Here is a 13,402-nt window from a genome sequence, read left to right on the forward strand (position 1 = left end):
TTTCCCCCCGCCCCCTCCAGGACAGGGCAGGGCCCATTTGCCTGGAGGGGCTTTGGTGGTGGTGGAGCCGCGCCTCACTCAGGGCCAGAGAGGAGCCGCCTTGGGCAGCCTGGGTGGGAGACCCGCCTTGGCCGCCTGGGCACCCGGGCTGGGGGCGGGGGCTCCTCCTGCACCTCGGGCCCTTGCTTGGAAGATCCGCAAGGCCCCAGCGGGCCCAGACTCCCGCGGCCATGGACAAGCTCCGCCTGCTCTTCCAGCACTTCCAGGCCAGCTCGGAGTCGGTGATGAACGGCGTCTGCCTGCTGCTGGCCGCCGGCACCGCCAAGCTCTACGCCTCCCTGGACGTCCACTGCCCCTGCCTGGCGCGCTACAACGCGGCCTACGGCCTGGGCCTGCTGCTGGCACCGCCCCTGGCGCTCTTCCTCTGTGGCCTCCTCGCCAACCGGCAGTCGGTGCTCATGGTGGAGGAGTGGCGCAGGCCCGCGGGGCGCCGCCAGAAGGACCCCGGCATGATCAGGTGCGACCCCCCACACCCAAGTCCCAGGGCCCTAGTCAGCACCCCCCCCACCAACTGCACGGGATCCCAAACCCCCAACACCACAACCCTGTAGCTTTAGTAGGGGCTCTCCCACCTACTCACCCTCACAAACATGGCCAGGGCACCCCCCTAAGTCTCCGAGGTCCCCCCGCACTCTGCAGAGGATGCTGCAGCCCTCTTCTTATGGGGGTGCCCACCCGGCAGTGCTCAGGGCTGACTCCTGACTGTGATCGGGAATCACCCCCGCTGGTTCTCAGGAGGTCATATGGGGTGCCGGGATCAAACCCGGGTCTGGCGCGGCAAAGCAAGCGCCCTACCTGCTTGTTTGTCAGGGGGACCCCGTTAGTACTCAGGGTTGCTCCTGGCTCTGTTCTCAGAGGTCACACCTGGCAGGCCTCAGGGAACCGTACGGGGTGCCGGGGACTGAACCTGGATCAGAACATGCAAGGAAAGCGCCCTCCCTCCCTGCTCCATGATTATTCCGGGCCCTGCATCCATCCCTTGGCACCCCCCCAAGTGTGGAACCTCCTGCCCACCAGGACACACCCAGCCCTGCCGCCCCCTCCCCCAGCCCTGCAGCCCACCCGGCACTGCAGATCTCCTCGCTGCTGGGGTCTCCTGACTTTGGTTTGGTGTTTGGGCAGTTCTGCTCCCAGCTCGGTGCTCCAGGGTCACTCCTGTGGGTGCTCGGGCCTGGGGCCGGGGTCTCGCGTGGCGTCAGCTCCCCACTCCTCTCCGGCCAGGTACATGTGCTCCTCCGTGCTGCAGAGAGCGCTGGTCGCCCCGCTCGTCTGGATCCTGCTGGCCCTTCTGGACGGCAAGTGCCTGGTGTGTGCCTTCAGCTGCTCTGTGGACCCTGAGAAGTTTCTGGACCTGGCCAACATGACCTCCAGCCAGGTGCAGCTCTTCCTGGCCAAGGTGCCCTGCAAGGAAGATGAGCTGGTCAGGGACAGCCCTGCCCGAAAGGCCGTGTCCCGCTACCTGCGGTGCCTGTCACAGGTAATTCAGCCTGCCCTCCCGGGCCTGGGGTGGGCTGAGGAGGGACAGTTATATCCTGGGGGGCTTCACGCCAGAGACACGCAGGCGAGGAGTGGGAGAGTCCTGGGGGTCGTTGTTCAGGGCGGGGGTTTGAGGTGCAGGCTCTCTGCCGTGCATGTGGACAGCAGGTGTCCACCCCGTCAGCCATGCTCCAGGGCACTGCAGAGACGCAGCTCTGTGCTTGTGGAGGGTCCGGGAGCTGCCAGGTCGTGACCATCACTCCGGGCGGGAGGGTGCGTGTGAGGGAGGGGAGGCCACACGGCATCAGCTCCAGTCTCAGTTCCTCAGAGTTCCCCTCACCCTGCCGCCGGATGGCTGCTCCCCTGGCTGTCTCCCGTGCGACCGTCACCTCAGCTCCCAGCCAGAACCTCAGTTTCCAGGGCCCCCAAGTTCAGGTTAGGGGGTTCCTTTCTCTGAACTCCCATGTCCCTTGTATATCCATCCACAAGACACTTCGACATGCCCATATTTCTGCTGCTAAGTGTGACCGCTGAGGGCATAGACTGGGGTCCATTATCTCCATCAAAATACAGAACAGGGCATGCTCAGATGGGGTGATACATAGGACCCAAAAGCTGTGTGGACACATAGGTGGGGTGGGTGGATGGGTGTGTGACGGTTGGTTGGATGGGTGGATAGATGGAGGCATGGACGAATGGGTGGATAGATGGATGGATGGGCAGGAGTGCAGAAAAGGAAAAACTCAGGCTTTCAGCTGAGCCGCTAACAAAATGACTAACAAGAGTAAAACCAAGGAAGAGAAACATAAAGCTAAGAATGTAATTAAAAACAAAGGCTTGGGGCTGGAGCAATAGCACAGCAGGAAGGGCATTTGCCTTGCACACGGCCAACCCTGGTTCGATTCCCAGCATCACATATGATCCCCTGAGTACCGCCAGGAGTGATTTCTGAGTGCAGAGCCCAGGGGTAAATATTATTGGAGTCAATTAACTCCCAAGTTACAAGCATTATATTAACTGTCTTCCTGAGTCCATACAGAGAGGCCATTGCTTTAAGGTAAACTATGCAAAAGACACTAAGTTACAGTACAAGTTCAGAGTCCTTAGAAGGATCTGATCTTCCAAGATAACAGAATCTGATTAGGGAAAAGGTGATTAACTGGTTGGGAAAGAGGGTGCAGAGAAGAGTTTACAGATGAAGGAATGGGAGTGTCTCCGGGAGAGTCTAAGCTTAAGCTCCCTGTGGTAAGGCTAAAAGGACAAACCCCATGTTCTCCTACAGTCAGGGACTGGGTCGGTGGTGTTTAGACAATGGTTGGGGGAGGGCGGACTGGAGAGGACGTCTGATGGACAGATCGGGGAGGGATGGTTGAATAGATGAAGGAATGGGAGAATGGGGGTGGACGGGAGGGTGGACGGAGGTGGCTAACAGGAGGGATGACGCATGGGCAGATGCGTCAATCTGCGGAAGGGCAGGTGGGATCCCTAAAGGAGAGGCCGCGGACACTCAGTGCTGCCCACTCGCCCTGTCTCGCTTGCCCTCCCACAGGCCATGGGCTGGGCCATCACCCTGCTGCTCATCACCCTGGCCTTCCTGGCGCGCTGCCTGCGGCCCTGCTTCGACCAGACGCTCTTCCTGCAGCACCGCTACTGGAGCAACTACGTGGACCTGGAGCAGAAGCTCTTCGACGAGACGTGCTGCGAGCATGCGCGGGACTTGGCGCACCGCTGCGTGCTGCACTTCTTCCAGAGCGTGCAGAGCGAGATGCGGGCGCGGGGCCTGCGCCGGCCCGCTGCCCACCCGGCGGCCCAGCCCCCGGCCCTGCCCGAGCCCCCCGACGGCCCGGCGCACCTGCGCGCAGTCTCCAGTCGCGATCAAGTGGACCGCCTCCTGAGCACCTGGTGCTCCAGCAAACCGCCCCTCGGCCTTGTGGGCCCCGCGGCACACTGGGGGGGTGGTCTCAGCCACCGCGGCCCCCCGGCGGCCCCTGACCCCCGCCGGCCCCAACACACACAAGTGTAGAGACCCCAGTACCTGAAGCCACGTGAAAGGAGCTCTGAGCTGGCTAGCGGAGGGTATCCCAGGGCCCCTTAGCCCCCCCAGAGCTGAGATCCCCACTTTCTCTACTGGGGGCACGCCAAGGCCGGCCCGCTCCCCGCAAGAGCTGACACCCCAGTCACGTTTCTGGGCGTGATCTCGTGTACACTAAGGCGCTGCCCTCTGGGCTGTGTGGGTTCAGCTCCTCCCAGCAGCTGCTGGGAGAGCAAGTCCCAGGCTGGGGCTGAGTGGGGCCTCCCACCCCCCTCGCCCCTGCAAACCCTGGTGCTGTGTTCATGGGGGACAAACCGAGGAGCAAGAGTCTGAGTAGAGGGCTGGAGCAGTAGGGCATTTGCCTTGCACGGGGTCAACCCGGATTCTATTCCCAGCATCCCATATGGTCCTCTGAGCACCGCCAGGAGTAATTCCTGAGTGCAGAGCCAGGAGTAACCCCTGTGCATCGCCGAGTGTGACTCAAAAATCAAAAAAAAAAAAAAAGAGTCTCAGTACATCAGCCTTGGGGTCTGGGTCAGCGGGGCCAGTTTTTCATGTCTCATAATTATAGTAAAATTGACACTGGCACACGCGTCCATGATGCTCGTGTGTGTGGGGCGCCGGGCTGAGTCCTTCTGAGTCCTGACGCGTTTCAGCACTGTGGGTTTCTCAGAGATGGGTCCTGGTGAGGGACACTCCCTCCAAACACCCTCAGGGGCGCCTCTCCGGCAGACAGCCTCTGTGGGTGCCGTCCGGGGGGGTGGCGCCAGCTCCGTGGCTGCCCCGCCTTCGAGCTGAGTCTTCTGATGGGCTCCAGGTTTCGTTTTATTTTTTAAAATTTTTTTATTGAATCACCATGTGAAAAGTTACAAAGCTTTCAGGCTTAAGTCTCAGTCATGCAATGATGAAACGCCCGTCCTTTCACCAGTGCCCATGTTCCACCACCAAGAACCCCAGTATGCCTCCCACCCCACCCCAACCCCTGCCTCTGTGGCTGATGATTTTCACTTTACTTTCTCTTTGATTACATTCAGTAGGTCAACAAAAACTCACTATTATTATTTGGAATTTCCCCCCAATTATCAGACCTGCCCAAAAGGCATCATTTGACAGTTTGTTTTCCGTTGCTGAGAATAAAGAGCACATAAGCATATGAGGTTTTGGATTTCTGGTATTTTAGTAATTAAGTCCAGAGAAATTTCTGCCAGAAGTCGTATCATTGCAAGCTCGTACCTGTGTTTAGCGGGCCTCATAAGATGGCGGTCGCCAACCCGCCGCCGGGGAAAGGAAAGGCCAAGAAAAAAAACCTTTCCCCTCCCAGGGCAGCATGGGGTCGTAGTTTAGTTCATAGTCTAGAGGCATTTCTGCAAGAAGCCGCTGGGTGCTGAAAGTAGTTAGTTGGCCTCTGGATCATGGGCGTTCAGCAACAGAGGGGCCGCTCGTGTGCGGCCGCTAGGGTCACATCTGGGCGGAGAGCAGCGCCGGTAACACCCCCCATCCCGAGATCTCCCTAGTATCTGGTCACTGCAAGCTCAAGCCTCTCTTTAGTGGGCCTTATAGATGGCGGTCGCCATGCTGCGGACAGGGAAAGGAAAGGCCGTCCATGTTTCATTTTAAATCAGTTTGGGTTTTGTTTTTCCTGCGCTCGGGCTCAGGCCCTCACGCACACGCAGGACAGGTGCCCAGCATTTTTGGTTTGATTTAATTTAGGGACCACACCTAGTGGCGGTTCTCAGGGCTACGCGTGGCACAGTGCTTGGGGTCACTATCAGGGAGGTGCCGGGCTGGAATACGGAGCTGTCTCCCCAACCCCAGCACCATTTTTCAGATGAGAAAACTGAAGCCGCAGGAACTTGTGTTCCCTGAGGTCTTGGAAGAACTGGAGTCGGGGGCTGGAGCAACAGGACAGCGGCTAAGGCAGGAGCACAACTTGGGTTCATTCCCCGCCACCTCTTATGGTCTCCTGAGTCCACCGGGAGTGACCCCTGAGCACAGAGCCAGGAGTCTGCCTGAACAGCTCTGGGTGTGCGCCCTTTCCCTGACAAATGATAAACAATAAGAGCTGGAACAGGAGCTCTGGCTCGGTGCTCCTCGCCCCCAGGCTGTTCTGTTCTCGTGCTCATTCTCAGTGCTCTGGTCGGACCCCTGCAGCTCCGCCCCGGCTCTGAGGGAGCCCAGCAAGCTGTGCCCTGGGCTCCTCTGGGAAAGGAAGGAATGATCCCGGCCCCTTGCTGGCCAGCGCACGAGAAGTTCTCGAATTCCGGTCCTGGGCATTTTCTGCTTCCCCGCCCCCCCCGCCCCCGCTCCCCATCTTTGGGCCACACCCAGTGGTGCTCAGGGCTTCCTCTTGGCTCTGTGCTCAGGATCACTCTGCCAGGCCAGGGGACCTTAGAGGGTGCCAAGGACTGAACCCCGACATGAAGTGTGCATGGCAAGTGCCCTCCCTGCTAAACTGTCTCTTCAGCCTCCTGCCACTTTCAGAGTGCCCCGACTGCTTCAGCAGACCACCACGGCAGAGGAGCAATTCCGTGCCCTGACACCCCAGAGCCCCTCAGCCCCGCTGCCCCACCCCCAGGGCAGCCCCCACCCCAAGGCCTAGGGCAGCGTCTGTGTCCAAGGCTGCCTTCTCCCCAGGGCATGCCCAGGGATGTCCTGCTCAGAGCTTGGCACCTGCTGGGGGTTTTTCTGGGCATGGGGGATGGGTCAGGGCTGGGAATCCGCAGGGGGTGGGCCCAGGGGATTCTGGAAAAGCTGCTATTCAAGAACCTTCGGGCCACAGGCCAGACCAGAGCCACAGTACAGCAGGGACAGCACTTGCTTTGTACTGGCTGACCCCTGTTCTATCTCTGGCGTCTCATAGGGTCCCCTGAACCCCACCGGGATTGAGCCTTGAGCACACACACACACACCAACACCATCACCAAACACACACACACACACACACACAAAAAAAAAACCCTCCTGGCCTGTTTATGGGTATGGGATGTGGGATATGTTTCAGGGACATGAGTCCTGGGAACATCAGGGTTAAACCCTGCTGGGAAACCAGCATTCAGCCTCTGTGGCTCAGACAGGAAGGACTGGGGATATCTGGGCCCCATCTCTCCTTCCTCTCCCTGATGATTGACTCACCACAGGTAGTCACACAGGAAATCACACACACTTCACATGTACACACACCACGTGTGCACACACACCACACACACATACCACATGTACACACATACCACATATACCACATGTACACACATACTACCACTTTCTGCACACACAGTTCCAAGCCAGGAATCAGGCAGGAGACAATTCAAGATGAGGCCTGGGCTCAGGACGTCCCTGCCTCATAGAGGGATGGGATGGGTTTGGGAAGAATCAGAATGCAAAGCCAAAGGCAGCAGCGATAGAACCGAGGCCAGCCCTGAGCCCCAGAGGCTTAGCACAGAGGGCCAGTGCTTAGGAGACCCCAGACCCACCCTGGCATTGCATGGTTCACGTTCCCCGAGCACCACCAGGAGGAATACCAGAGCAAAAACAGGACTAGTCCTCAAGCACTATCGGTGTGGCCCCCAAATCAGGGGGAAAAAAAATTTGTTCTGGGGACTCCGGGGAGGGTTGATTTGAATTTGAAAAAGATTTGAAAAAAGGAGAGAGTTTTTTTTGTTTATTTGTTTTTAATAGTGGTTTTTGGGTTTGGTTTTGTTTTTTGTTTTTTGTTTCTGGGTCACACATGGTGATGCACAGGGGTTACTCCTAGCTCTGCACTCAGGAATTACTCCTGGTGGTGCTCGGGGGACTATATGGGATGCTGGGAATCAAATACAGCTCGGCCGTGTACAAGGCAAATGCCCTACCTGCTGTGCTATCGCTCCAGCCCCCTTAATAGTGTTTTAAGTTTTGTTTTGGACCACTCTTAGCAGTGCTCAGGACCTGCTCCCAGCTCAGTGCTCGGGGCTTGTTCCCAGGGGCATCAGAGATCACACCTGGGGCTTCTCTGCGCTGTCTTCCCTTGAGTTATCTCCCCGGCCCAGTCATTTCTTAACATGTCCCCACCTATTTTGGTTGAGGATGTTGGACTTGGGGTTTTTTTGGAGGTTGATTGTTTGTTTTTGGTGGTGGGAAGGGTTTGGGTTTGGGGCCATACCCAGCTATACTCAGAGGTTCCTCCTGGCCCTGCACTCGGGAATAACGCCTGGCAGTGCTCGGGGTGACCATATGGGATGCTGGGAATCGAACCTGGGTCGGCTGCATGCAAGGCAAGCGCCCTCCCCGCTGGACTATCTCTCCAAGTTGGGGGTGTTGTTGCGATGCCTGGGGACCCCTCTGCTTGGCCGTGGTCCTGCACCCTGTTCACCAGAGTCGTGAGAACATGAGCTCCCTGGGGTTTGCACACCTCGTGGTGGCCACGCACTCCAGTGGCAGAGCTGGAGGCGCTTGTGTGCGCTGTGCCGAGACGGCCCCCAGGGCTGTGTCCTCGGGGAGCCCACACCATAGAGCGGCCACCTCTGGGGCCAGTGCCGGGACCCGAACTCAAGGCCTCACACCCGCAAGTCCTCCCACTGAGCTCGTCCCGGGTCCGGGACAGAGTTTGGGCAAGTGCAGAGAGACGGAGGGGAGGGGGCAGGGCCACTCGACCACAGGCACGGAGGGGACAGGCCACCGAGGGGCAGCACAGATTCCCCTTGTGCGCCCAGAGGACTGCCGGCCCGCCTGGGTGGGGGGCCCTCACTGCCCCTCACAGCTGAGAGGGGAGCCAGGTCAGACAGGAGGGCGCAGGCCCACCGGACACCATTGCAGGGTCCTGCCCCGGGGCTGAGGTGCCACTCCAGCACCCACGGAAAGAGCACAGAGCTCTGTGACAGCAGACCCCCTACCCTGGACAGCTAAGGCATCCCACCCTCTGCACACCCCAAAGGACATGCTAGAACCCCGGGTCTCTCGGCCATCATCCCTCTGTCCACCTCTACTGCCCAGTCCATGAGGGGAACCGAGTCACTGTACCTGGGAGTGAGGGACAGCAGTGACCCGGGCAGCCACACAGAGAGAGGCGCCCCCATCCTGGGCAGAGTCCCGGTGCTCAGACAGGAAGTGAGGGACCCCCAGATATGAGGAAGTGGCTGCAGGAAGCCCCAGGAGAGAATGGATTTGTGGGGGAAGTGGGAGGCCAAGAGGGGACGTGGGGAGGGGAGCCGAGTCCATGGGTGGCTCAGGAACCCCGAAGTGCCGTCCAGAGCCGGGGCCAAGAGGGTTTGTTCCCACTTTCGGCCATTTGCCCTTCCTGCACGCATGTGCTCCTGGCCTTGGCTGGAGTGGAGGTGTGAGCTGACCGGACGGTGGGCAGAAGAGAAAGAGCAGGGGATGCTGCGAGAGGGGGCGTGGCTTCAGCGAGAGGGGCGTGACTTCAGCGAGAGGGGGCGAGGCTTTAGCCCTTGTCCCACTGTGCCTGCAGCAGAGGCTGGAGTGGTAGGGGTGTGGAGGATATTAGGGACATTGCTGCGCGGTGCCCCTGTAACCACCCCGCCCAGTTGTCCAGAGAACAGAGGGCAGCCACGGGTCCTGCTGAGGCAAAGGTTCACGCAGCCTGGCAGCCCATCTTGCTGATGACCGCTACCTCTGCCACCATGAGGCTCCGGGGGTGCGCCCACTGCTGCAGTTGGGCCGCCCGCCAGGCTCCCCTAGGCAAATAGGGCATTTCCCTGCAGGTCTGGCCGCTCCCCGGGCCCCCTTTGCATACTGCTTTTCCTGCCTTGCTTGACTTCTGGGAAATGGGGGGTAGGGGGGAGGGGTGTCTGGGGGTCCAGCACCCAGGTGACCGTATGGGTCCCTATTTTCTGCCCACATGCAGCAGGGCCTTGGGGACACTGGAGAGGACAGAGTCAGGCAAGACCCCTGGAGAAGGGGGAAGGGGGCCCCGAATCCTCCTGATCTCCAGAACCAGACCTTGTGACTCTTACCTGCAACAGCAGCTCTCCACTTTTATGATTTGATTAAGGCCCTGGCAGTGGGGAGTCACTCCTGGCTGTTCCTGGGGGACCTCAAGTGTCCCAGGAACCTCAAGTGTCCTAAAGATAACCTTGGGGGCTCTGGAGCGCTCGCTCAGGGGTTAAGGCACTTAGTCGCCTTGCATGCAACTGACCCATTTGGTCCTCTGCGCCAACTGTGGTGCCCCAAGCACCGCCAGGGGTCGCTCCTGAACACAGAGCCGGGAAGAGCCCCAGAGCACCACCAGGTATGGTTCCCCCAAAGCACATGCAAAGGCAGGTGGGAGGCAGACTCAGAGCTGTGGCGCTGGAATAGAGGCTGGAGCAGAGCAGAGCCTCGGGCCAGAGCCGGGGGTCCTCTGGAGGCTGGCCAGGCACATGGGTGCCCTGCTCAGGCCCCAGAGGGTCAACCCCCAACTCCCTGATCTTCAGCCCCCCATCAGACCTTCCCCCACAAAACAATGCGGAGGACATTCTGGGGGGGGGGGGAAGAAAAGTTCTTCTACTATTCAGTGTGAAGCCCAAGTCAGTGAGACACTTGAAGCTATTCTTTACCACTGATTCAAGATTTACAACAGCCTGAAGGGTTGGAGCGGAGTGATAGTAGAGTGAGTAGGACACTTGCCTGCCACATGGCAGATCTGGGTTTGGTCCCTGGCACCCTTATGATCCCCTGCACCAGATATGGTGCTCCAGGCACTGCCAGGAGGGATTCCTGAGTGCAGAGCCAGGAGTAAGCCCTGAGCATCGTTGGGTGTGCACCCCCTCACCACAAGAAAGGAAGAAAGACAGAAGGAAAGAAAGACAGAAAGAAAGAAAGAAAGAAAGAAAGAAAGAAAGAAAGAAAGAAAGAAAGAAAGAAAGAAAGAAAGAAAGAAGAGAGAGAGAGGCAGGAAGGAAGGAAGGAAGGAAGGAAGGAAGGAAGGAAGGAAGGAAGGAAGGAAGGAAGGAAGGAAGGAAGGAAGGAAGGAAGGAAAACAACAGCATGAAGGATAACAGGCAGGTGTGAGACTCAGAAGCAGAACACAGGGCTCACTGGTATGAAGCCTGGAGTTCAAACCCCAGCACCACACACACACACACACACACACACACACACACACACACACACACAGAGTGCTAGGGCTCCCCCTTTTAATTTAATAACTGAAATAAAGTCCTTGGGAACCTGAGAATAATGCAATCCAACCACTTGCATTATTTTACTTTATTGATTTGTGTGTGTCTGTGGGGGGGGGGGGGGAGGTGATCAGGGACAGTACTCAGGAGCTATTCTCAGCTGCTCAGGAGTTCTCCCTGGTAGTGCTTAGCAGACCATGGTGGGTGACAGTGATTGAACCTGGGTCAACCAGATGCAGAGCAAGTATCTAACCCCTGTACCATCTCCCTGGCCCTGTTACTATTATTGACAAATAATGCTGACATTAGAATTCGTAGCAAACGTCTTTGAAGCCCGTGCTGGCGCCCTTAGCCCACGTGGGTGTCTCTGCGTCCAGCTTCCTCCTGAGCACTGCCCCCTCCCCGAGTGCCAGCTTCCCCCTGTGGTTCAGTCCCGTGTCAGTCCAAGGCGGCCATCTCTGTGGCAGGATCCTCCCCCTCTCCTGGGGAGCCCCCAACAAAGTCCTCCAGCAGTCACCAGACTTAGGATCCCGGAGCCTTCGGTCTGTTGCAGCCGAGGGGGACAACTGTCCTCCCAGCCCGCCCCGAGCTTTCCACCCGGACCATGACAGGAGAGAAAGAGCAGAACCGCTCCCTGCCCCGCTCCTGCGCCCTGCTCCCACCTAGCCGGGTCCAAACCCGTTTCTCCACCTCCCGCCTTGTGTATCTCTCCCGAATCTGTCACCCCTCTCAAATGGGACAACGGCACTGTCCACAGTGACGCCCAGCCAGGGCTGGCGCTGGCCCGACACGGGCACCCAGCCCCTTACTAATTCCTCAGCAGCGCAGACTCGACCCCAAGGTGGGCACGAGCCTGAAACACACACTGCAAGTCCCCACACAGCCCCACGTGGGAGGCTCCGACCAGGACCTTGTCTCTGATCTCATCCGGGATCTCGTCTGGGATCTCTCACCTGGGATCCTGTCCAGGGCGGCCCAGATAGGCAGATCTGACCTGCTCTTCAGGCATGCTGGCCCTCCACCCCCAGCCCCACAGCCCTTTCAGCTCTCCCCTCTTTGATCTGCCCACCACCCCAACCCGGGTCCCGGTCTGCGTCTGTAGAGACACCGGAGGCCCAGAGTCCAGGCCTGGAACCCCACGGGCCCACCGAGTTAGCTTTTGGTCAGGGGCCCTGGAGGCGAGAGGTGGAACCAGCAGGGCTGTGTGGGCACAAGGCTCCTCCCAAATGCGAGTCCTCTGACGCGAGTCTGGGCTTTTCCTCTGTCATGTCTCTGTCTGTCTCAGCCTCCACCTCGATCCTTACTCTGCTCAGGGCCACCACCGTGACCACCACTATTACCTTCTCCACGTCTCCGTTCCCGTCACCACCTTCCCTACCGCCAAGGGGACCATCCCCTCCACCTCCAGCTCCATCCCTATCACCTCCAGCTCCATCCCCATCACGTCCAGCTCATCCTATCACCTCCAGCTCCATCCCCACCTCCATCTCCATCCCCATCACCTCCAGCTCTATCCCATCAATTCCAGTTCCATCCCATCACCTCCAGCTCCATCCCATCACCTCCAGCACCATCCCCATCACCTCCAGCTCCATCCTCATCACCTCCAGCACCATCCCCATCACCTCCAGCTCCATCCCATCACCTCCAGCTCCATCCCCATCTCCAGCTCCATCCTATACCTCCAGCTCCATCCCCATCACCTCCACCTCCATCCAATCACCTCCACCTCCATCCAATCACCTCCAGCTCCATCCCCAGCAGCATCAGCACCATCTCACCACCACCAGAAGCCCCACCATCACCTCCATCCCCGCGGCCAGCACCATCCTCCCACCATCAGTCCCACCCATAACCCCATCACCACTCCCAGCCCAGCCACCCTCCCAGCCAGCACCCCACCAGCATACCGCCACTGTGTGACCTCGCAGGAGCCTCTAAGACCCAGGGGACGGACAGCAGAGCAGGCTGCTTCCCCCCTGCTGAGCCTGTCCTTCCACACACTCTCCCCTGCCACCCCCATATCCCCCGCCGCCCCCCCCCATCCGTTCGTGGCCCGCATCGCGATTTCCCTTCGCCAGCAAAGAGTGTGACGACACGGGTTGAGGATCCTTCTGCAGCTGTTTTATTCAGTTAACTCCCGATGAGAAAAGAACTAAAGAACAACAACCTGGGTAATGGCAGTCCTTATATAGCCTGGTTGCCCCGCCTCTGACGTGGTGCTCATCTCTATTGGCTCTCGCCAATCACCCCATATAGGGTGGCGCTCATTCTATTGGCTCTCGCCAATCACCCCATATGAGGTGGCGCTCTATTGGCTCTCGCCAATCACCCCATATGAGGTCACTCTGTCATGGCCGCCACGCATGCGCAATGCGGTCGTTGCGCATGCGTAATGTGGTTGTTGCGCATGCGCAATATGGTTGTTGCGCATGCGCGATATGCTTGTTTACCACATTGGGACACCGGATGTCGGCCAGTCATGCGCATGCGCACATGCGCAATGTGCTCTGGCTCCCTACACCCCCGAACTGCTCCCCACCAGGTGTGGCCCGGGGCTTCCTGGCCGGAGGCAGCTGCAGAAGGAGGGAAAGAAGCCGGAGGCAGCTGCAGAAGGAGGGAAAGAAGCCGGAGGCTGGGAGACAGAGGGCCACACCCTGTGCACCCCCGCACCCCGGGCACCTGCCCGCCAGAGTCTCAGAGACACTCCCGCCCAGGCCCCGAGCTCCCCGTCCCCGCC

At 59.0% G+C, this 13,402-nt stretch overlaps 1 protein-coding gene across 1 annotated transcript; it reads left to right on the top strand.

Annotated features, from left to right (window-relative positions):
- Window positions 1-230: 230 nt before the first annotated feature.
- LOC129399358 (calcium homeostasis modulator protein 3-like) lies at window positions 231-3,559 on the top strand. The gene is made up of 3 exons (XM_055119174.1): window positions 231-517; window positions 1,282-1,537; window positions 3,086-3,559. The coding sequence occupies exons 1-3, from the start codon at window positions 231-233 to the stop codon at window positions 3,557-3,559; spliced, it is 1,017 nt and encodes a 338-aa protein (XP_054975149.1).
- The last annotated feature ends 9,843 nt before the right edge of the window (window positions 3,560-13,402 follow it).

The sequence above is a fragment of the Sorex araneus genome, chromosome 11, assembly GCF_027595985.1.
Source record: "Sorex araneus isolate mSorAra2 chromosome 11, mSorAra2.pri, whole genome shotgun sequence".
NCBI classification, from domain to species: Eukaryota; Metazoa; Chordata; class Mammalia; order Eulipotyphla; family Soricidae; genus Sorex; species Sorex araneus.